Source organism: Eschrichtius robustus, chromosome 7 (assembly GCF_028021215.1).
Source record: "Eschrichtius robustus isolate mEscRob2 chromosome 7, mEscRob2.pri, whole genome shotgun sequence".
In the NCBI taxonomy this organism is placed as follows: Eukaryota; Metazoa; Chordata; class Mammalia; order Artiodactyla; family Eschrichtiidae; genus Eschrichtius; species Eschrichtius robustus.
In genome coordinates this window covers 95,306,976-95,328,790 of record NC_090830.1, presented here as the reverse complement: position 1 = coordinate 95,328,790, position 21,815 = coordinate 95,306,976, and the positions used below count along the sequence as shown (strand labels likewise).

The 21,815-nt window shown below is 38.0% G+C and overlaps 1 protein-coding gene across 9 annotated transcripts; it reads right to left on the bottom strand.

Moving 5' to 3' along the window:
* Positions 1-2,988: 2,988 nt before the first annotated feature.
* ZWINT (ZW10 interacting kinetochore protein) lies at positions 2,989-21,673 on the bottom strand. 9 transcript variants are annotated; one of them, XR_011074505.1, is made up of 10 exons: positions 21,586-21,673; positions 20,619-20,709; positions 20,329-20,452; positions 20,005-20,171; positions 19,009-19,065; positions 18,331-18,473; positions 18,067-18,250; positions 17,850-17,976; positions 11,586-11,621; positions 2,989-3,246 (listed from the first exon to the last, which is right to left on the bottom strand). XR_011074505.1 is itself a non-coding variant. In XM_068548114.1 (9 exons), exons 1-8 carry the CDS (start codon positions 21,624-21,626, stop codon positions 17,899-17,901), a joined length of 885 nt encoding a protein of 294 aa, XP_068404215.1. In that variant the 5' UTR covers positions 21,627-21,673; the 3' UTR covers positions 11,602-11,621; positions 17,854-17,898. The 9 variants fall into 9 exon arrangements, 6 of the variants coding, with proteins under 6 accessions (XP_068404215.1, XP_068404213.1, XP_068404212.1 ...); XR_011074506.1 differs by having other exon boundaries at positions 17,871-17,976; XR_011074507.1 differs by lacking the exon at positions 2,989-3,246 and adding an exon at positions 3,620-3,675 and having other exon boundaries at positions 17,871-17,976.
* Between the last annotated feature and the right edge of the window lie 142 nt (positions 21,674-21,815).

Below are 21,815 nucleotides of genomic sequence, written 5' to 3'. Positions count from 1 at the left end.
GGAGGGTTTTGTGAGCCAGGCTTGGAAGCAGTATATATCATTTCTGTCCACATTTTCTTGGCTATAGTCCAGTGACATGGCCTCACCTAACTCCAAAGGAGGTTAGGAAATATAGCTCAGCTGTGGGAGTTGGGTGAACAACCAGTAATCTGGGCAATTTATCTCTTCATAGATAAAGATTTTTATTTCCTGAGTTTATTTTCTGTGAGAACAAAAGAAAATTATATACTTATCTTACCAATTCTGTCTGCTTTTCGGGCCTGTGTGTGTGTGTGTGTGTGTGTGTGTGTGTACATGTAAGAGTTTAAATAATTAATGTGTCAAAAGCCTCTAAAGCAGAAGTTTGTTTTCACTCCTTATAGCGTGTCTTTCTGCCTCAGGCTACACCTCTTCTTTGACTTTAGACTTCTGACAGAACCTAGTGTTCCCATCATTACATCAAAGCAACCAACTCTTCCTAGTATATCAGTATTCTGTATTCTTTTCTGGATCTCTAATCCTTTTCAAAATGCATAAGTCTGTTGCTTCACAGTATTAAGGATGACATAGCAAGTTGATAATATAATGTATGCTAATGTCTTAATGAAAAATTGCATAGTGTTTCTCACAAAATGGTTCCGAAATTCACTGCATCATAATCTAAGGTATTTGTTAAATATGCAAAATCTAAACCAGGAATTGGGAATTAGAATATTCCAGAGAGATGATTGAAATCAACATTTAAAAAAACACCTCCACATGACTCTACTGCACATAAATTTTAAAAACTAAAAGCTTAGCAGTATTGCTTTCCCAGATAACATATTTGGATTTTTACAGTAACTCTAAAAAAGTAATTTGTGGGGGCTTCCCTGGTGGCGCAGTGGTTGAGAATCTGCCTGCCAATGCGGGGGACACGGGTTCGAGCCCTGGTCTGGGAGGATTCCACGTGCCGCGGAGCAACGAAGCCCGTGCGCCACAACTGCTGAGCCTGCGCGTCTGGAGCCTGTGCTCCGCAACAGGAGAGGCCGCGATGGTGAGAGGCCCGCGCACCGCGATGAGGAGTGGCCCCCACTTGCCGCAGCTATAGAGAGCCCATGCACAGAAACGAAGACCCAACACAGCCAAAAATAAATAAATAAATAAATTTAAAAAAAAAAAAAAAAAAAAAAAAAGACCGTGGGTTCAGGTCCCAATCTGAGGTATACGTTTTCACCACTAGATGGAAACTGCTGACCATCAGCAGGCAGACCCCAGACTGACCATCACCATATAGACCCCCCCCAAAAAAAGTAATTTGTGTGTGTGTGTGTGTGTGTGCATGTGGCAACTATGACATGTGGAAAGAAACTTTTGAGCATAGTGGCCCAGAATTTGAATAGCATAGCTATTGCTGGCATTTTTTTTCTTTAGGCAAAGCACCTGATCCTCAGTTATTTAGCCTATAAATGGTAACAATAATAATTAATTAGTTAATGCCTGATAGCATAGGGATGTTCAATACCTATGAATTGACTACTAATCTGTTTTAAAATTGTAAGCTGACAAAAATCTGCTATTTTCACTGAAAAGACAATCAGATAGGTGACAAAATCAATACTAAGAAGGTGAACAGATAAAAATTTAACGTTTCAACATCTATTTGCTTTTGTTTCTAACCTTCAAGCTTCTTAGGACATCATTTACTGTAACTTGTCCAACTGCCTCTACAGTCTAATCACAATTTTGTCCCAGTCACAAATCCACATACATCTTTCCTTCAGCCACATTACCACTTTGCTGTTCCTGGACATATTCTTATTCTATATTTGGATTTTTTTTCTCAGTTTATTTGCCTAGAATACAGTTTACTCTAAAATTCCTTGACAAAATATACCTCTTACAAAGGTTTGTTTCACATCCCATTATTTCCAAGACATTCCCTGGATCTATTTCACCTCATGGAGTTAGCTCCCCACTTCACATATTTCTGTAGTGTATTTATGGTATCTTGATTTTAAATATTTTAATAGGTAGAGCAAAAATATTTATCTTATATGCTAAACATCTAATAATTAGTAGTAACTAAATGGAGTAATGTGAGAGGGGATGGGGGAAGAAATGGTCCGTCACATTTATGGCCACTATGTAAGAGCCAGGATTGACTACTGATGTCTGTTATGTCAGTGGGAGCTGAGAATGGCCATTAGTACTAAATTTTATACAGAACAATTTACATCTATAGGGATCAAAGCCAATTAAAATTTGGCACACTATAATACAGCAGCAAATTTTTGTTTAAACTCAAATTATAAAACTATTTTCAGATATTCAAAGACGTTTGTGATGAAAGGATACTTGAATTGTGTTACGATTACACCATAAGTGGTTAACTCCCATCTCTGAGGCCTTCATTCTTTTAGTCCAGGAAATTCAAGGGGATTTTTGAAAGATCGTTTCATGAAGGGAAATGCAATGTTCAAAGAGACTCTGGTTGCCTTCACAGGGCTATTCTCATGTTAGATATACTTAGGATAGCATAGGTTAAATACGTAAGGAGAATCAGAAAATTCAGTTTTCTCCTCATTTTCCTAGATATGGGTTGTTCAGCAAAAACCATCTACAAAGAAGCAAGCAACCACTGCTTGACAAAGTATACGCAACACTAGGAGTTTGGTGTTTCTTATTCAATAGCACAAGAAGAGTAACACCAATGAGATAGTAAGTCATGCAAGAGGGACATCATATGTTAATACAAAATGTCTCAAGGGGTTAGAAAAATTCCGAATCAAGGGACTGAGGACTAAAGTATGAAACTTTATGAAAATCTTTGGAGGATTTGTTACAAGGTTGGAGATTCTTTATCCAGATTTCTGCCAAACACACATACTTCTACGAAGACAGTGATACCTGGATTTTAGATTTTCAATTTTTCTATATTTTACATTATGCATAATTTCACATACTTACCAACATAGAAAATATTAGATAAACTTCAAAAGAGATTGAACAAAACAAGTATACTGTTCATCACAAAACTTTAATATTGTCAAACTAAGACAAACATCCAGGAAGCAAGCATCTTTTGAATTCTAAGACAGTCCTAAGTGAAAACTCTGCTCCTAATACAAAATTTAAAAATGAACCAGGCTGTCATTTAGCTTCTTTACAAATAAACAGGATACTCAGGTAAAAAATAGCAAACTGTTGATAGCAATTAGTATTACAACAAAATGAGATGAGTTTCCTGTAGTTTCCAGGTGTCTTCATGATTAAAATAAATGACTCCTTAAAAAAATAACACAAAATAAATTAAACTTATAAAGAGAAAATGATGCCTGACTTCACATTTTAGAATATATGTAAATGGACATATATTCAAAAAAATATTTAAAGCTCAAGAGACCTAGCTAGGAAAACCAAAACACAATATCAAACAGCTCTATAACCTAAGTTTCTAAACTGAAATTAAATATTATAACATGTCTAACAGAAAATACTATTTTATTGAAAAGCCTTTTAACAAAGACAGTTCCTATAAATTACACCTTAGTAGCTGGGAACTAAGTTTCTACAGCTATAAATACTATAACACAAGGCCAAAATCATTTCATTCATTCCTCAGAGAGTGATGTCAACATCAGTTGTGCAGGCTGTGGCTGGAGGGACCCATTTATCTCCAGCAGCACCTGGATTTCTGAGGAAGGACCTCTGTGACTGGGGAGATGTAGAGAAAAGGAAAGGAAGCTGACAAGAATATCAAAGTCTCATGTTTCCTGCTGTCTGCTTTGGTACTTCAAAGGAGAACTGCCCACTGCCTCTGGGTGTGCCCCACTTGAGGACCCCCCACTGACCCTGTGGACACCCCCAAAACCCTAAGATTTTGTTAAGTCAACACCTCCCCAAATCGGCTGCGGACTCCTTGTGCCCACTCCCTAGTGCATGTTTAAGAGCCAGTGCCTATAGAAGAAACCACAAACTTGAGCTAGAGCGCCACCCTCTGGAATAAAAAAGGTTTCTAATAGCCAGCCTGTTGAGCCATAAGACTCAAAGTAAACAGAAAGCCTTAGTTTAGTAAGATGTCTGCTACTTCAAACGCGAAAGGAGAAATGCATACCTTCAAACACTATGAAAAATCAAGGAAAGATGGTATCACCAAAAGAAAATGATAATTCTCCAGCAATGAAATTCAAAGGCACAGAATACTGCAATCTAACTAATAAAGAATTCTAAATAGTTGTCATGAAGAAATTCAATGAGCTACAAGAAAACCTAATAAGCAATTCCATGAATTTAGGATTAAAAATTATGAACATAAAGAGTTCTTTACCAAAGAGATTGAAATTAAAAAACAAAACAGAAATTCTGGAACTGAAAAATTCAGTGAATGAGATAAAGAATGCAATAGAAAGCACTGATAACATGAGAGGCAAAAGAAAAAATAAGTGACTTGGAGGATAGGAATATAGAAATAATTCAATTAGAAGAGGAGAGAGAACTGAGATTTTAAAATAGTTAAGAAATCTGAATACTACTCAGCCATAAAAAAGAACGAAATAATGCCATTTGCAACATGGATGCAACTAGAGATTATCAGTAAGTCAGAAAGACAAAGACAAATTCCATATGATATCACTTACATGTGGAATCTAAAATATGACACAAATGAACCTATATATGAAACAGAAACAAAATCAGGAACATAGAGAATAGACTGGTGGTTGTCAAGGGGGAGGGTGGTGGGAAAGGGTAGGAGGGGGAGTTTGGGATTAGCAGATGCAAACTGGTATATATAGAACGGATAAACAAAAAGGTCCTACCATATAGCACAGGGAACTATATTCAATATCCTGTGATAAACCATAATGGAAAAGAATATGAAAAATAATGTATATATATATATGTATAACTGAGTCATCTGTACAGTAGTAATTAACACATTGTAATTCAACTATACTTCAATAAAAAATAAATTTAAATAAATAGTGAAGAAACTCCATGAGAGCTATCATTTTCAATCAGAAAAGCAAATATAGGAATAACTGGTGTTCCAGAAGGAGAAGAGAGGGAGAAGGGAGCAGAATATTTATTTAAAGAAACAAAAGTTGATAATTTCCCAACCTGGGGAAAGAATTGGACATACAAGTCCAGGAAGGTAACAGAGTCACCTTATTATCTCAGTGCAAAAAGACCTTCTTCTCCAAGACACATTATAATGAAACTGTCAAAAATCAATGACACAGAAAGAATCTTAAAGGCAGGCAGGGAAAAAAAGAGTAACCAAAGTAACCTACTAAGAAACCCCCATTATGGTATCAGCAGATTTCTCAGTAGAAACTTTATAGGCCAGAGGAGAGTGAAATGACATATTCAGTTGTTGAAAGATAAAAATTACCAGCCAAGAATGCTTTATCTGGCAAAGTTATCCTTCAGAGATGAAGGAGAAATAAACGCTTTCCAAGAAAAACAGAAGCTGAAGGAATTTAGCACCACTAGACCTAATTTGCAAGAAATACTGAAAGTTCTTCAAGCTGGAATGAAAAGATGTCAATCAGTGACATGAAAACATATAAAAGTACATAACACACTGGTACCAGTGGGGGGAAAAAAAGTCAGAATTAGCAAACTGTAAGTCTATATTAGAATGGTGTTTTAACCAGTTAACTATATTATAAGGTTAAAGGAAAAGAATATTAAAACTAACTAATTGTTAACTAACTCACAGCATAAAAAGAGGTAAATTGGGGGAATTCCCTGGCAGTCCAGTGGTTAGGACTCAGTGCTTTCACTGTGGTGGCCTGGGTTAATCCCTGGTCGGGGAACTAAGATCCTGCAAGCCAGGTACTCCCCTGGCAGTCCAATGGTTAAGACTTTGCCTTCCAATGCAGGGGATACAGGTTTGATCCCTGGTTGGGGAAATGCCTCGTGGCCAAAAAACCAAAACATAAAACAGAAGTAATATTGTAACAAATTCAATAAAGACTTTAAAAATGGTCCATGTCAAAAAAATCTTTAAAAAAAAAAAAAAAGAGGTAAATTGGGACATCAAAAACACAGGAACGTAAAATATACTTAATAATACTGTATTACATATTTTAAAGTTGCTAAGATAATACATCTTAAAAGTCCTCATTGCAAGAGAGAAGAAAAATTTTTTGTAACTATGTATGGTGACAGATGTTAACTAGACTTATTATGGTGATCAATTTGCAATCTTTATGTTGTACACCTGAAACTAATATAATGTAATATATGTTAATTATGTCAAACAAACCCAAAACCTAAAAGAGGAGGAGTAGAAGAGCGGAGCCTTTATAGGAGAGTGAAGATAAGTTGTTTTTAGTACAAAATGGACTAGGACTATTTTATTCATGAGATATTTTATGTAAGCCTCATGGTAACTATAAAATATATTCATAAAACATTAAAAAAGGCGATACTGAGCATACTACCACAGAAAACCACCAATTTACAAAGGTGGACAGAAACAGAGGGGGAAAAAAACAATGGAGATACAAAACAACATGAAGGTAAATGATAAAATGGATTAAAAAAAAATAAGACCCAACTATATGCTGCCTACAGAGGACTCATTCAGATCTAAAGACACACATAGGACCCCAATGTTCATAGCAGTACTATTTACAATAGCCAAGACATAGAAGCAACCTAAACGTCCATTGACAGACAAATGGATAAGGAAGATATGGTACACACACACACACACACACACACACACACACACACAGGAATACTACTCAGCCATAAAAAAGAATGAAATAATGCCATTTGCAGCATCATGGATGGATCCAGAGATTATCACACGAAGTGAAGTAAGTCAGGCAGAGAAAGACAAATATCATATATCACTTATATGTAAAATCTAAAAAATGATACAAATGAACTAATTTACAAAACAGAAAGAGGCTCATAGACATAGAAAACAAACTTTTGGTTACCAAAAGGGAAAGGGGGGAAGAGAGAAATTAGGAGTTTGAGATTAACAGATACAGACTACTATATTTAAAATAGCTAAACAACAAGGACCTAGTGTATAGCACAGGGAACTATAGTCAATAACTTGTAATAATCTATAATGGAAAAGAATCTAAAAAAGAATATATAACTGAATCACTTTGTTATACACATGAAACTAACATAACATTGTAAATCAACTAAACTTCAATTGAAAAAAAAAGATACACATAAGTTCAAAGTGAAGGAATGGAAGAAAATATTCCATGCAAATCAAAAGAAAGCAGGGGTAGCCATACTTACGTCAGACAAAATAGACTTCAAGCCCAAAAGAGTAAGAGACAAAGACGGTCATTATATGATAATAAAGAGGTCAATAAATTAAGAAGACATAACAATTGCAAATATATACATATCCAACATTGGATCACCTATATATATTAAGCAAATATTAACAAATCTGAAGGGAAAAACAGACAATACAAAAATAGTAGGGGAATTCAATACCCCAATCAGCAATGGATAGATCACACAAACAGAAAATCAACAAAGAAATGTTGGAATTGTACCATACTTTAGAACAAATGGACGTAGCAGACATATATAGAACATTCCATCCAGCACACATTCTTCTCAAGTGCACACAGAACATTCTCCAGGATAGACAATATGATTGGACATAAAACACATTTTAGCAATTTTAAGAAGACTGAAATCATACTAACTACCTTTTCTGACCACAACGGTATGAAACTAGAAATCAAGAGGAAAGCTGGAAAAATCTACAAATAGGTAGAAACTAAACAGCTATTGGATCAAAGAAGAAATCAAAGGAGAAATAAAAAATTATCTCAAAACAAATGAAAATGGAACTGTATCATATAAAACCTTATGGGATGCTGCAAAAGTAGTTCTGAGAGGAAAGTTTATAGCAATAAATGCATATATTAAGAAATTGAAACAATGCTACACCTGAAGGAAACAGAAAAAGAAGAAAAAATTAAGCCCAAAGTTAGAAGGAAATAATGATCAGAGTAGAAATAAATGAAATATAGGCCACAAAAACAATGGAAGGATGAATGAAACTAAAAGTTGTTTTTTCAAAAAGATAAACAAAATTTACAAGCCATAAGCTAGACTCACTAAGAAAAAGAGAAGACTCAAATAAATAAAATTAGAAATGAAAATGGAGACATTTCAACTGATATTACAGAAATACATATGATCATAAGAGATTACTATAAACAATTACATGCCAACAAATTAAATTACTGAGAAGAAATGGATATACTTCTAGAAACACACAACCTACCTACCAAGACTGAATAAGGAAAAAAATCAAAAATCTAAATAGACCAATAACTAGTAAACAGATTACATCAGTAATCAAAAAACCTCCTAAGATTAAAAGTCCAGGACCAGATGGCTTTATTGGCAAATGCTACTAAACATTTAAAGAAGAACTAACACCAATCCTTCTCAAATTTTTCCAAAAAATTGAAGAGGAGGAAACACATCCAAACTCCCTCTATGAGGCCAGCTTTAGCCTAATACCAAAGCCAGGTAAGGACACTATAAGAAAACTATAGACCAATATCCCTGATGATACAGATGCAAAAATCTCCACAAAATATTAGCAAACTGAATTTAAAAAAACATTGCAAGGATTATACATCATGACCAAGTGGGATTTATCCCTGGGATGTGGGGATGGTTCAACACATGCAAATCAATAAATATAATATATCACATTAATAGAATGAAAGATAAAAACCATATGATCATTACAATGGATGCAGAAAAGGCTTTTGACAAAACGCAACATCATTTCATGATAAAAACTCTCAACAGATTGGGTATAGAAGGAACATACCTCAACATAATAAAGGTCAGATACAACAAACCCAGAGCTAACACTATACTCAATGGAGAAAAACTGAAAACTTTTCCACAAAGATTAGGAACAAGACAAGGATGCCCACTCTCACCACTCTTATTCAATATATTAGGGGAAGTCTTAGCTAGAGCAATTAGGCAAGGAAAGAAAATAAAATGCATCCAAATCAAAAAGGAAGAAGTAAATTTTTTCTGTTTACAGATGATACAATTTTCTATACACAAAATCCCAAAGAGTCAACCAAAAAACTATAGAAACTTTCAGTAAAGATGCAAGCTATAAAATCAACATACAATAATCGGTTGCATTTCTACATACTAATGATGAAACATCTGAAAAAGAGATAAAGAAACTATCTCATTCACAATAGCATCAGCAACAATAAATACCAAGGACTAAATTTAATCAAAGTGAAAAAACTGCACAATGAAAAATACATGACTTTGCTGAAAGAAACTGAAGAAGACAAAAACAAATGGAAAGACATTATGTGTTTATGAATCAGGGGAATTAATATTGTTAAAATGTCCATGTTTCCAAAGCCATCTATAAATTTAACATGATTTCCCCATCAAAATTCCAAAGTGAGATCATGTGATCAAATTAAAAGAGAAATATTTTCTCAAATTTAATTAGCTATGCAAATTGTTATAAAAACCAAAATCAAAAAGAAAAATATTCCAATGGCATACTTCACTGAAATAGAAAAAACAATTCTAAAATTTGTACAGAACCATAAAGGACCCTAGATAGCCAAAATAATCCTGAGGAAGAAGAAAAAAATGCTGGAGGTATCATACTTCCTGATTTCAAACTATACTACAAAGCTACAGCAACTAAAAACAGCAGGTGCTGGTATAAAAATAAGCACACAGACCAATGGAACAGAATAGAAAGTCCAGAATTAAGTACCAACATATAAGGTCAACTAATATTTGACAAAAGAGCCCAAAACATCTAATGGGGAAAAGAGAATCTCTTCAACAAATGGTGCTGGGAATACTGGATAAACACATACAGAACAATGAAACTGGACCCCTACCTTATAGTACTCACACAAAGTAATTCAAAACCTAGAAGAAAATGTATGGAAGAAGCGCCTCGATACTGGATTTGGCAATGATTTTTTGGTTATGGCACCAAAACCACAAACAACAAAGCAAAAATCAACAAATGGGACTACATCAAATGTAAAAGCTTCTATACTGGAAAAGAAACAATTAACAAAACAAAAAGGCAACCTACAGGAGGGGAGAAAATTTTGGCAAACCATATATCTGATAATGGGTTAATATCCAAAATATATTTTTAAAAAAACTCATACAACTCAATAAAAAAAAAAAATGTGTTTAAAAAATGGGTGGAGGAATTAAATAGACATTTCTCCAAAGATGGCCAACAGGTACATGAAAAGATGCTCAACATCACCAATCATCAGAGAAATACAAATTAAAACCACAATGAGATATAACCTCACAACTGTTAGAATGGCTATAATTAAAAAGACAAGAGATAACAAGCGCTGGTGAGGATGTAGAGAAAAGGGAATCCTTGTACACTGTTGGTGGGAATGTAAATTGTTTCAGCCAATATGTAAAACAATATGGAGGTTCCTCAAAAAATTAAAAACAGATCTACCATATGATCCAGCAATTTCACTTCTGGGTATATACCCACAGGAAATGAAAACAGGATATTAAAGAGATATATGCACCCCATATTTATTGTAGCATTATCCACAATTGACGAAATATGGAAACAGTTTTAGTGCCCATCAGTGGATGAATGGATAAAGAAGATGTGATACACACACACACACACACACACACACACACACACACACTGGAGTATTATTCAGCTGTGAGGAAGAAGGACACCCTGCCATTTGCAACAACATAGATGGACCTCGAGGGCATTATGTGAAGTGATATAACTCAGACAGAGAAAGCCAAATACTGTACAATATCACTCATACATAGACTCTAAAAAGCTGAACTGGTAAAAACAGAGAGTAGAATGGTGGTTTCCAGGGGATATGGGGTAGAGAAATAGTTTGTACCTTGTTTAAAGGGTACAAATTGTAACAAGTAGTAAACAAGCCCTAGAGAGCTAATGCACAAAATAGTGAATATAGACAACAATATTGTATTATAATCATCAAATTTGCTAGGAAACGAGAGCTTAATTATTGTAACCACTAAAAATAAATGATAATTTTGTAACATGACAGAAGTACAAATTATTGCTACAATGACAATCACATTACAATGCATAAACCCATCAAATTAACATGTTGTACATCTTAAATTTATACAATGTTATATGTGAAATATATTTTAATAAAAGAAATAGAATAGTACCTGGCACATAGGTACTCAGAAATGTTTGTTGATTAGGCATTGAATGAACACTAATAGAAAAAATTATCAGGGAGTTAGTACAACTCCAAATCTATATGTAATCAACAACTTAGTGTCAAAATATAAAATAGCACACCTTATATGAATATGATTAGGTATCTGCACACAAACACACAAACAAAATTTTAGAAGAAGAACAAGGCAAGACATTTGCAAGAAACTGTGAGCCTTATAAACAAATCCTTACTACCATCTGCCAGACTGGGCCACCTGTTTGAGTTAGACAATGTGATTGCTAAATTACATGTACCGTGACATACCAATAACAATGTTGTGCAATATCCCACCCCCCAAAAAAAATTATCTCATTATTTAGATATAAAACAAAGTTTTACCTTCAGGCACATGAAATCCCAGTTTTAGTTTTTCTCCTGTACAAGAGATATACAATATTATTAGATTATTAGAATTAACTATTTACTAGCCCTTCCTTTTCATTGTAATAAAAAATTTTTCAATAACTACTTCTACTTCTTGAGATCACCACCACCACCACCAGCACCACCACACACCAAAAGTTAAACATAGCTATTGAATTAGTTCCTGAAAATTCCTGAGATATAGGGGTAGAGATAGGGGTGGAAGAGTAAAATAGAAAATCTCTTATGATACCAGACTTTTTTTAACCAAGTAAGACTTCCTATTCTTTTCCAAAAGAATAAGAACAGCCTGTTGCGTGTGCCAAGGGTGATATAGGCACCTAATGGAAAGCTTCTCTTATCTTTACATTCCAGTAATCTCTGAATATTGTTCAACATAATTGTTAAAATTAAAGTTATTATGGTAGTCATAGGGTACTGTTTAAAAACCATACTCATTTTCTAATTGATGTTAAGTAGGTCACTATTCTTTAATATAACCATTTTATATTAAGGCTGAGTTTTTTTTCCCCCTCCTATTTTCAATTGTTAATCCCTAAAACCTTGATAAGTAGAATATTTCTCAGGCACGATGAGTGATTTTCCATTGCTGAAGATGTTTTCCGATGTTCTCAAACAGTCATGAGCCTTCAGTGACTAATGTACCAAAAAGCACTGAGCTCTGGGATAGGTGGTTCATTAGTTTCTAGTTGGTGTGTACTTGTTTGGATTGGTAACTGTCATCATCCATGAATACTAGTATCACTGAACTGCTTTAGTGATTATTTTAGTGGGTATAATATGCAGCTAATAACTATGATCATTGTATTATACTTATTTTTAAGTATCAACAGTCTAAAATAGAGGTTCCATTCTCCTGCCACTCCAATGTTGCTTTAATATGATATCTAATTGCCTAAGTGGATTTCAGCTCTTTTGCATTCCTGAAATTGCCAGTTTCTCATTTCCTATACTTTACTTATAATGTTCCTTCTGCTTAGTATGCATGATTATCCTTGGTGCCACCAAAACATTTCAATTCTTAGTCCTTAATGACAAACATAATTTTTTGTTAGAATTAGATTTTTCCTTCCTGTCTCTAAATTTAAACTCAGATTGTTTTGTTTTGTTTTTTTAAACTCTCAGAACTGACATTCAGTAATAGCTGACATTCAATAAATGATGAAATGTGCCTCTGGATAATTTCATTTATTTGAAATTGATCTTAAGAGGCAGTTCTTTGGGAAATCGTCCCTGAAGATGATCCAATGAACATTTACTAAGTACTTTTAAAGTGTGAAGGTATTGATATATGTTCATTTGTGGATGCAAAGATATATATGTTCCTATAGAGAGGAATCACAGAGAACAAATGGCTATCTGAAAAAAGAGGTCCAATATCTGTCATGCAGTCACTCTCACTTTCTCCAGCTAATCTACATTATCCCTGCCAATTTTATATGTGTATGTATGCACACACACACACACACACACAAATGTTATCTATTTTATGACTAAATTCCTCAACTAAATTCACCATTTCTTTCCTTTTCCCCTTCTTTCTCATGTTGAAAATGACATACTGGAACAAAGTTAGGCATTTCAGTCATCATCAAGGGTAGAGTTTTCAACCAAGAAATCAGTATATCTTGCCCAAAACTCTATTATCTTCATATCATATCTTCCTTTGGAGTAACCAAATGAAACAACCAGAGATAATGCTGAACTTTGGTAAATAAATTCTTGCGAATTCTTTTTTATTTCTAGAATACCTGGCCAGGTAAATCCAAGGCTTACATATATGGAGACTGTGGACAGGCCCCTGTCCCCAAAGAGAAGAATTTTCCCTCAAAGACACATGGAAAGCATAACTTCTTGTCTACTAAGTTACATAAACAGGACAAAAATTTAATATACCTAGTATTTTTATTAATAAAATTGCTGTTTATGATTGGTTAAGATTAGACTCAAAGTTTTTGCAATATAATTTCATAACACGGAGACTCTATAGGATATTTTAAACAAACTTTCATAAAATAAACCCTATTTTGATTACTCCAACTTGTGTTTGTTTTTCCTAACATTATTTATAGTACATAAAAAATTTGTGCACTAGATTACATATATATTTTATGGTTTATTTCTTTTATAATGTTTATTTGTGATAATCTTTTATTTCCAAAAGTTCTGTCACCATCTGAAAGCATATTTCTAGATTTTCCCCTTCTTTTTTCTATCTCAAAACATGATTTTAGGTACACAGTAATCAACTCATTTAAATAATTATCACATGGGTATAATCACTATAAAATGTATGATGAAATGAATTATGCATACCTTGCATAGGTGTGCTTGCTAAAGTTCCTTTGACAACTTAAAATTTAGAAATGTGTTTGAATATGGCATCTAAAATTGCAGAGCTCCATAAAGATTAAAAAGTTTTTTTATAACTATGTCAACAGTTACACAAATTCAGTTTAACAACATAAAAAGAATTTACCCCCCCCCCCCATGACAGTTTAAAAAGGCCTCAAGATGTTGATTCCTGAGACTCTAGTTTTCAGACTTAATGCCTAGGTTATTCAGGGTTTCAAGGGCAAAGTGTGTAAAAACTCACTAAATTTTTCAGAGCCCAATGTTCAAAGTATCAAAAGGGTCATTTAAATACTGTGCTGGGAATAATAATGAAACTAGTTGATTTAATACCACACTGTTTATATTTTAAAACTTACACATATTTGGCCCAAGGAGGAGACGTAAAAATTGTAATATAAGAAGTTGCATAATTCTATAAGACAGGATGGGGTTTATTAAGGACAGAAAGATTCTAAAATGGGAAGATAGTTTTCTTTTCATGACAGGGTAGAATATTTGAAATGAGCTTAGTTTCACAAATTCCAAAATTATAAAGATAGAATGAGGGGGATTAGCTTTGCTGAAACTATCCAGATGTTTGTAAGAGAAAAAAACAAATCTACTCTCACTTGGAGACTTGAACATACCCCTCTCAGAAGATGATATTCAGAAAATAAAAAATTAAGTATATAGATGATATAAACTTAAAAACATAACAAGCATAATCTAATAAACATAAAAAACATTACATATGACAGTTCTAAAACAGACATTCTTTTAAAATCAACATGAAACATTAAAAAAAAAATCACATTCAAGGCTACAATTGCTTCCCTCATTAAATTTCAAAGTTTTTATTACATAGATGACATTTTCTGACCAAATTAGAATAAACTTAGAAAGATTATCCTCTCATATAGAGTAAAAAATTTCAAAATTATTTTTCTAAGAAACTCATGAATCAAAGAAATAATTTTAATAGAAAATTCTATGAATTGAATGACTGGGAAAATACTAATAGGAAGCCAGAAGAAATTTATAGCTTTAAATGTTTATTTGAGAAAACAAATAAAGATCCAAATACACAAGTTTATTATCTGATAAAAATAAAGAGTTTACCAAAAAAATACATATTCTCTACCTAAAAACAGAAGGTAGAAAATGAGCAAGATAAATGACACAAGTCAATGAAACAGAACAAAACATACAATAGCAAATCACAAAAGCCAATCTTTCAGTATTTGAATATTTGAAAATGAAAATCTGAAGGGATGTATCAAGGAAAAAATCAGTGAAGCACAAAAAAAGTATCAGGAATATAACATTAGGCCATCCTAAAACAGGATACAGATTTAGATTAAAAAGATTACGACAACTTCATACCAACTTAAAAAGATTAGAATGAAAAATTCCTAGAAAAAATTGACAATACCTAGAAAATATGAAACTAGAAAAAAATAAACAAAATAATGTTTAACCATAATAATGTTAAACAAAATTAACTTTAAAAAGGAAAACATTATTCTTAAAGAGAATAGAAAAAGAAAGTTTTCCTATTGGTTTAACAGAGTAAGCTTAATTTTCATTTTAAGTTATCAAGACTTCTGGTCAAGACAGAGCAACAGTGTCTTGACTGTACTGATTCACTGCCTAGTCTCCCCTCCGCCCCCACTCTTTACTGGTTTCTGTGTCCTTCCCTTCAATAGAAAAGAGGAAGAGTAAAAACTCTGGCAGGCAGAGGGCCTTTTCAGCAGCCTCTGTGGACTCATAGATTTCCATGTCTTTGTGTAAGAGATCACAATTTCCCAGGGGTAGTTTTCTTCCTTGCACACGTCTACATTGTGCAAGTATCAATGAACAAGGATCGTCTTTAAGGGCCTAACAGAGGGCTAAGAAGAGCTGGAAGCTGAAGTCCATCTTCTATCTGATAGCAAGTCCCAATTCCTGAGCTTGTCAGTCAGGACACTTCCGGCCAACTTGAGGCTCCAACCACATGGGCAATTCAAGGGCTTTGAACATAACAGATAATCAAGCCTCCCCTCCTCTTTGGCCTCAGTGTGGACTGACGCATTTCACACTCCTTGAGAGAAATCTGGTTCCCAGAAGTTTGCAGACCTCTGCGTTTGATTACTGTACATCTGCCCAATCTCCTTCCCCTGTCCCTGGCTTGGAGTATCTCAGGATATTATCCTTCACCCCCATCTTGGTGGGCTCCATGTGAGTGTCTTCTCTTCCCTGCTGACTTTCTGACAGCCATAATGTATGCAAAGATAGGGAAACTCCACAACATCCCAACCCACACCCCAGTGTCCCTTAGTAGACACTCCTTTCCTGGGGTGGATATATATATATGTACTCTTGCTCTCTTGTTTGTGCTGCAGACATTTTGGAGAACATGAGACTAGAAAGGAAATGAGACTGTAGGGGTAAGGGAGCCCATTAGTAGGAGGGAAGGAAAAATGGGACTGGATATTTGGGTTACTAGAAGGCTACAGCAGGAACCATGTGGGAGGGAGGGGGATGAGTAGACTGAGGAAGCCACTCTATGGGCATTTGTGTGCTCCCTGGTGGAGTATCCTCAATCCTCTCTGAGCCCAAAGACCTCTGATAATTATCCTATTTCATACCTAAAAAATGGGGCCAACACATTTGAAAAGACAATTTGAGAGAAAACTAGGGACACCTTAGTAAAGCAGGGCAAACCATCAGAATGCACAACGATCTCAATCTCCACCTGAGAGAAGGTGACCCAGTCTGAGACAGAACAGTGAACACTGACTCTTAAAACTTTCTCTCACCAAAAACAAAAGGCCCCAGTGTCTTTCTCATGGGGATGTTTAGGTCTTTCTCTCACATGAAGGTCCTTTTCTCATACGGAAAATGAGTTTTCTACTCTCTGAAAACTGTCATGTTTCTCTCTTTCTCTCTGAAGTAGCAGTTTCCACACTCCCACTCAGGAATGCAATCTCTTTCTCAAACACAGTAGTGCCCGCCCCTGTCCACAAACCCAGCGACAGACACACAGAGGAATGGAGACTGAAAGCAACAAACAAAGACACAGAAACACACACACACAAACACAAATAGAAATACTGACTCACAGACACAGGCCAATATACATAGATGGGGGTCTCTATACTCTCACTATTGCTCTTCATTTACTCTGTTTTAGTTTGCTACCCTGTTTTAACACACCCTGAAATCATCCTATTTATCTTTTCAATTGTTCATTCTCATTATGCTCCATGTAGGCAGGGACTGGTCAGATAAGCCCACCGCTGTAGCTCCAGTTCATAGCAAGGGACCTGGCACAAATCAGAGATTCAGTAAACATTTGGATCAGTAATTAAAATTATCCTCCCACATCTAATCACCTGCATAAAGCATTCATCTTCTCCGTGAATGTGAATTAAGCTCAGCATGTTTGTAGTATATCCCTTTGGGCAAGCAACCCCTGATGCCCCAGGCCAGGGCCCCTTCCCCATCTATACCCTCTCTATTCACACCAGTCCCAGCACCTATCTTGTTGCTGGCCTATGAGTGTGGTTCTTCCCACCAACATATGAAGATAAGCGGACAAACAGGCAGCTGAGAGAACTCCAGGGTTTTTAATAAACAGAATCCAGAGCCTGCCCCGACCTGGTATGTAGTCAAAAATCAAGCTGCACTCAAGGAATTTAAGTCCATCCTGCAATGTGGGTGAGGCCAGAGAGCTGGGGAAGAGGAAGAGAGGGATTAGCCCAGGGTAGGCTGGGCATGGGGATAATGTACAAAACTTCATCCATAAGATAAACTCCTTGCTCCTTCCCATGTCCCATCCCCTCCATGAACAGCGGAGCACAGAAACAGAGACAGATAGACCAGAGACCCTTGCTCCTGCCATACCTACAGTCCAGGGACACACACCATGGCCTGAGTTGGAGTCCGACCTGCTCTAGGATCCTTCCCCATGTTGCTGTCTCCCAGGAAGCCATGGTAAGCCTGTATCTCCAGCAGGCTGTGGGTTGTTGGCCTTGGGAGGACAAGGTATGGGCAATGAGTAAGATTTATCTCCCAGCTTTTCTCTCTGCCTCCCTGCCCAACTGTTCCATCTTTCATTCACCTTGGAGGATACACCCTCATCTCTCCCCATGGTGTCCCGAATGTTCTGCTCCTGGGGCTGGGTCAGCTGCTGGGGCTTATCCTTAGGAAGATCCAGCTCTTGTGGCATCTCTGCCTCTGCCTCAGCCTCATGGAATAGCAGCTTACCCTGAAGGGTGTATAGCAGGTGGAGGAAGGTCTGGTGCCTGGAAGGAGGAGGTGGGTGTGAAGAGAGGGAACCTCAGCTGAACCACCCTGGGTCTGTAGCCCATGCTCCCAGCCTCACCTCTGCAGCTTGTACTGCTCCTGCTCTGCCTGCTGCTTCAGGGTTCCAAGTTCCTGATACAGCCGTTCAAGCTCCTGATGAGTTCCTGTCTGACGCTCCCTCACCTCTGAAGAAACCACTGCCAGATGCTGCAGACGCTTCTCCTACCAGGAGTGAGAATGTAGACATGGTTCCTCAGATGCTGACATCTTAGAGCCATTTCCCCAACCCCTACAGCCTAGACCTAGCTGGGGGTTCAGACGCACAGATGGAAAGAGGGACCCTACTCACTTTAGGCAGGACCAGGGGCTTAGAAAAAAGGAAGGGTCAGAATGTGTTGTTCCAAGATGAGGAATTCTGGAGAAAAGGAGGACAAAGATGATGATAACACTTATTTAGTTTGCTATGTGCCAGGCACTATTTTTAGCACTTGCTGTACCAATTACTTAATCATCATAATAACTCTATAGAGCAGATGCTATTATTTTCTTCTTTCACAGATGAAGAAACAGAAGCAGAGAAAGTTAGGTGACTGCCCAAGATCATGCAGTGGTAAGTGGTGATGCTAGGATTCAAGTCCATGTTGGTACCCATGCTATAGTGCCTCACAGGGGGAAACAGAATAAAGGTTTTCTAGGCCTTGGCCCATGCAATAGCATGGTGGTGAGAAGAGGTATTTTCCTAGGTGAATGGACCTACCTGTTGTAGCTGCCACTGCTTCTGGACTATTCTGAGTTTTTCCATGGCCACTTGCTTCTGCAGGTAAGCAAAGGAAGGGAACAAGGAGAGGAGGAGTGCATTTTTATGTTTGGATTTCATTTTTTTTTTTTTTTTTACAGTAAGTCTTTGTTGGTTATCTATTTTAAATATAGCAGTGTGTACATGTCAATCCCAAACTCCCAATCTATCCCTGGCCCCCACCCTTCCCCCCCTGGTGACCATAAGTTCATTCTCTAAGTCTGTAAGTCTGTTTCTGTTTTGTAAGTAAGTTCATTTGTATCATTTTTTTTTTTTTTAGATTCCACATATAAGTGATATCATATGATATTTGTCTTTCTCTGTCTGACTTACTTCACTTAGTATGATAATCTCCAGGTCCATCCATGTTGCTGCAAATGGCATTATTTCATTCCTTTTAATGGCTGAGTAATATTGACGGATGAATGGATAAAGAAGATGTGGTACAGGGGCTTCCCTGGTGGCGCAGTGGTTAAGAATCTGCCTGCCAATGCAGGGTACATGGGTTCAAGCCCTGGTCTGGGAAGATCCCACATGCCGGGGAGCAACTAAGCCCGTGCGCCACAACTACTGAGCCTACGCTCTAGAGCCCGTGAGCCACAACTACTGAGCCAGTGTGCTGCAACTACGGAAGTCCGTGCACCTAGAGCCCAGGCTCTGCAACAAGAGAAGCCACTGCAATGAGAAGCCCGTGCACCGCAACGAAGAGTAGCCCCCGCTTGCCCCAATTAGAGAAAGCCGGTGCGAAGACACGAAGACCCAACACAGCCAAAAATAAAAAAAGTAAAAAAAATAAATTTATATACATATAAAAAAAGGTGTGGTACATATATACAATGGAATATTACTCAGCCATATGGTTGGATTTTAAAAGACAGCCAGTGGGTCCAACCCAGCATGTTCACCCTTTTCCTCCTCCTCTCTGCCTGCCCTCTCCTCCCCTCATCCTTGGTTCACCTTGGCCTGGAGTTGTTCAAGGGCCTCCTGGAGCTGGGCCTGCTTCCTCTGGGCCTCCGCCACCTTGGGCAGTGCCTGGGTCAGGGAACTTGTGATGGCCTCCACGTGCTCTTGGTAGGTGGCCTTCAGCTCTTTCCATTGCTCTTTGACTTCAATTGCCTTCTGCCCTGAGAAGAGCCAAGAGTGAGGGAATAAGTGAGGTTGGCCCACCTGCCTGCAACACTGGGGCTTCAGTCTTCCCGTCAGCCAAACAGCTCACTTGACTGATGTCCCTCTTCCTTCTTCACTCAGGGAAGCCCCTATTCCAACCCCCTGCCCACTCACGGCTCGTGTCTTCAGAAGCCAAGGGGTTCAGGTCCTGGGCAGTGCCTTCCTGAACCAAGAAATTCTGCAGGAAGTCTACTACTTGAAGCTGGCTGCAGAGGAGCTTGTCTTTCTTCCGGGAGTCCTGTTCAGAGGGAGGGTGGACGCAGGTAACATTCTTACCTCCTTGTACTATAGGCCAACAAGGTTACTTTCCCGTCTTTTCACCATTACCGCTGCCCAGTATCTCTATAGGAGGACCCAGGAGCAGTCCCTGGCTTGTGAAAGGCTAGCTCCCATCTTGTACGTACCATCACAAACTCAGCCAGGATCTGCACGGGCAGTTCTGCCTCCTCCTGAAGACCTATAGGCTCCAGGATGTCTGCCACCTTGGCCAGGGCCCTGAAGGGGTAAGAAAACAGGAAAAACTGCAGACTCCTGGGGTCCTAGTTCTAGTCAATTTGTGTGCACATGCACATATGTGATTATGTGTATTAATGCTGAGTCTTGTCCTGCCTAGCACAGGCTTGAAGGGCCATTTGGGACCAGGAATGGTGTTTGTATGGAAGACACATGGAGGTAGTAAGTGCCGTGAAGAAAAATAAGCAAAGCAAGGGGAATAGGAGTGTGGGGAAGGAGCTGTGATTTTAAATAGGGAATGTCTCACTGAATAGAAACCGTTTGAGTTTCTGAAATCAGTCATGGAAATATACAGGGAATGGGGGAGCCCCGCCACGCAGAGAACACAAGCTTGGGGGCAGGGTATCAGCGTACTTGAGGAGGAGCTAAGGACGGGGGGCTGGATCCCTGGGTCTAGGCTCTCCAGAGTTCTCCCTTGTTAGCGGCCGAAGCAGTCCATTAGGAGGCGGGGATGGGGATAAAATAACCCACTGGGAGAGTGTGTGTTGGACAGGGGTGACAGAAATTGAATGGCCCTCCCAGGATGTCTCCTAGGGGTGGAAAGTCTCCTGTTAGGGTGGTCGATCTGCGAAGAGATATGGAGGGTTGACAGGGACGGAACCGTCCCTTTTCAGGACACACCTCTGGGGGGTGTGCGTACGTGGTGGGGGACGGACAGTCGCTCATAGCCCTTACTCCTGGAGAGAGGCAACCGTCACCTCAGGAACCTAAGACTGGGGGGCTGGGATTAGGATCACTTCACGGCTTAGTCGACCCGCAACCGCTGTAAGGGGTGGACGGGAATTACTGGTTTTACTTGGGACCGCGCAAGGTCCGCCCCAGCCCGCCCCCGGCTGCCACCTGGCGGGACACACTTACTCTCGGGCAGCAGCCTCCGCCTTAGTCTCTGCCGCCTCCATGCTTCCCCGGGCCGCGCTTCAGCTCTAACCTCCGTCCACTTTGGACCCGCGGCGAACCGCGCGCCGGGACAGGCGATTGGATGTCCTGTCAGTGGGCGGGCATCAAGGACCATTGGGCACTCTCATTGGCAGGCGCAGATTGGCGTGTTGGCGCGCCTCGTTGTTTGGCGCAGGCGCAGTTGTTGCTGA

Excerpts from the sequence above, each read along its gene's own strand:
- ZWINT (XM_068548114.1), bottom strand. The coding sequence starts at position 21,626 with ATGGAGGCGGCAGAGACTAAGGCGGAGGCTGCTGCCCGAGA. Across the intron at positions 20,710-21,585 it reads GCGGAGGCTGCTGCCCGAGA|GGCCCTGGCCAAGGTGGCAG; the intron begins GTAAGTGTGTCC and ends TTACCCCTTCAG. Across the intron at positions 17,977-18,066 it reads ATGAGGGTGTATCCTCCAAG|GCCAACAACCCACAGCCTGC; the intron begins GTGAATGAAAGA and ends TGTCCTCCCAAG.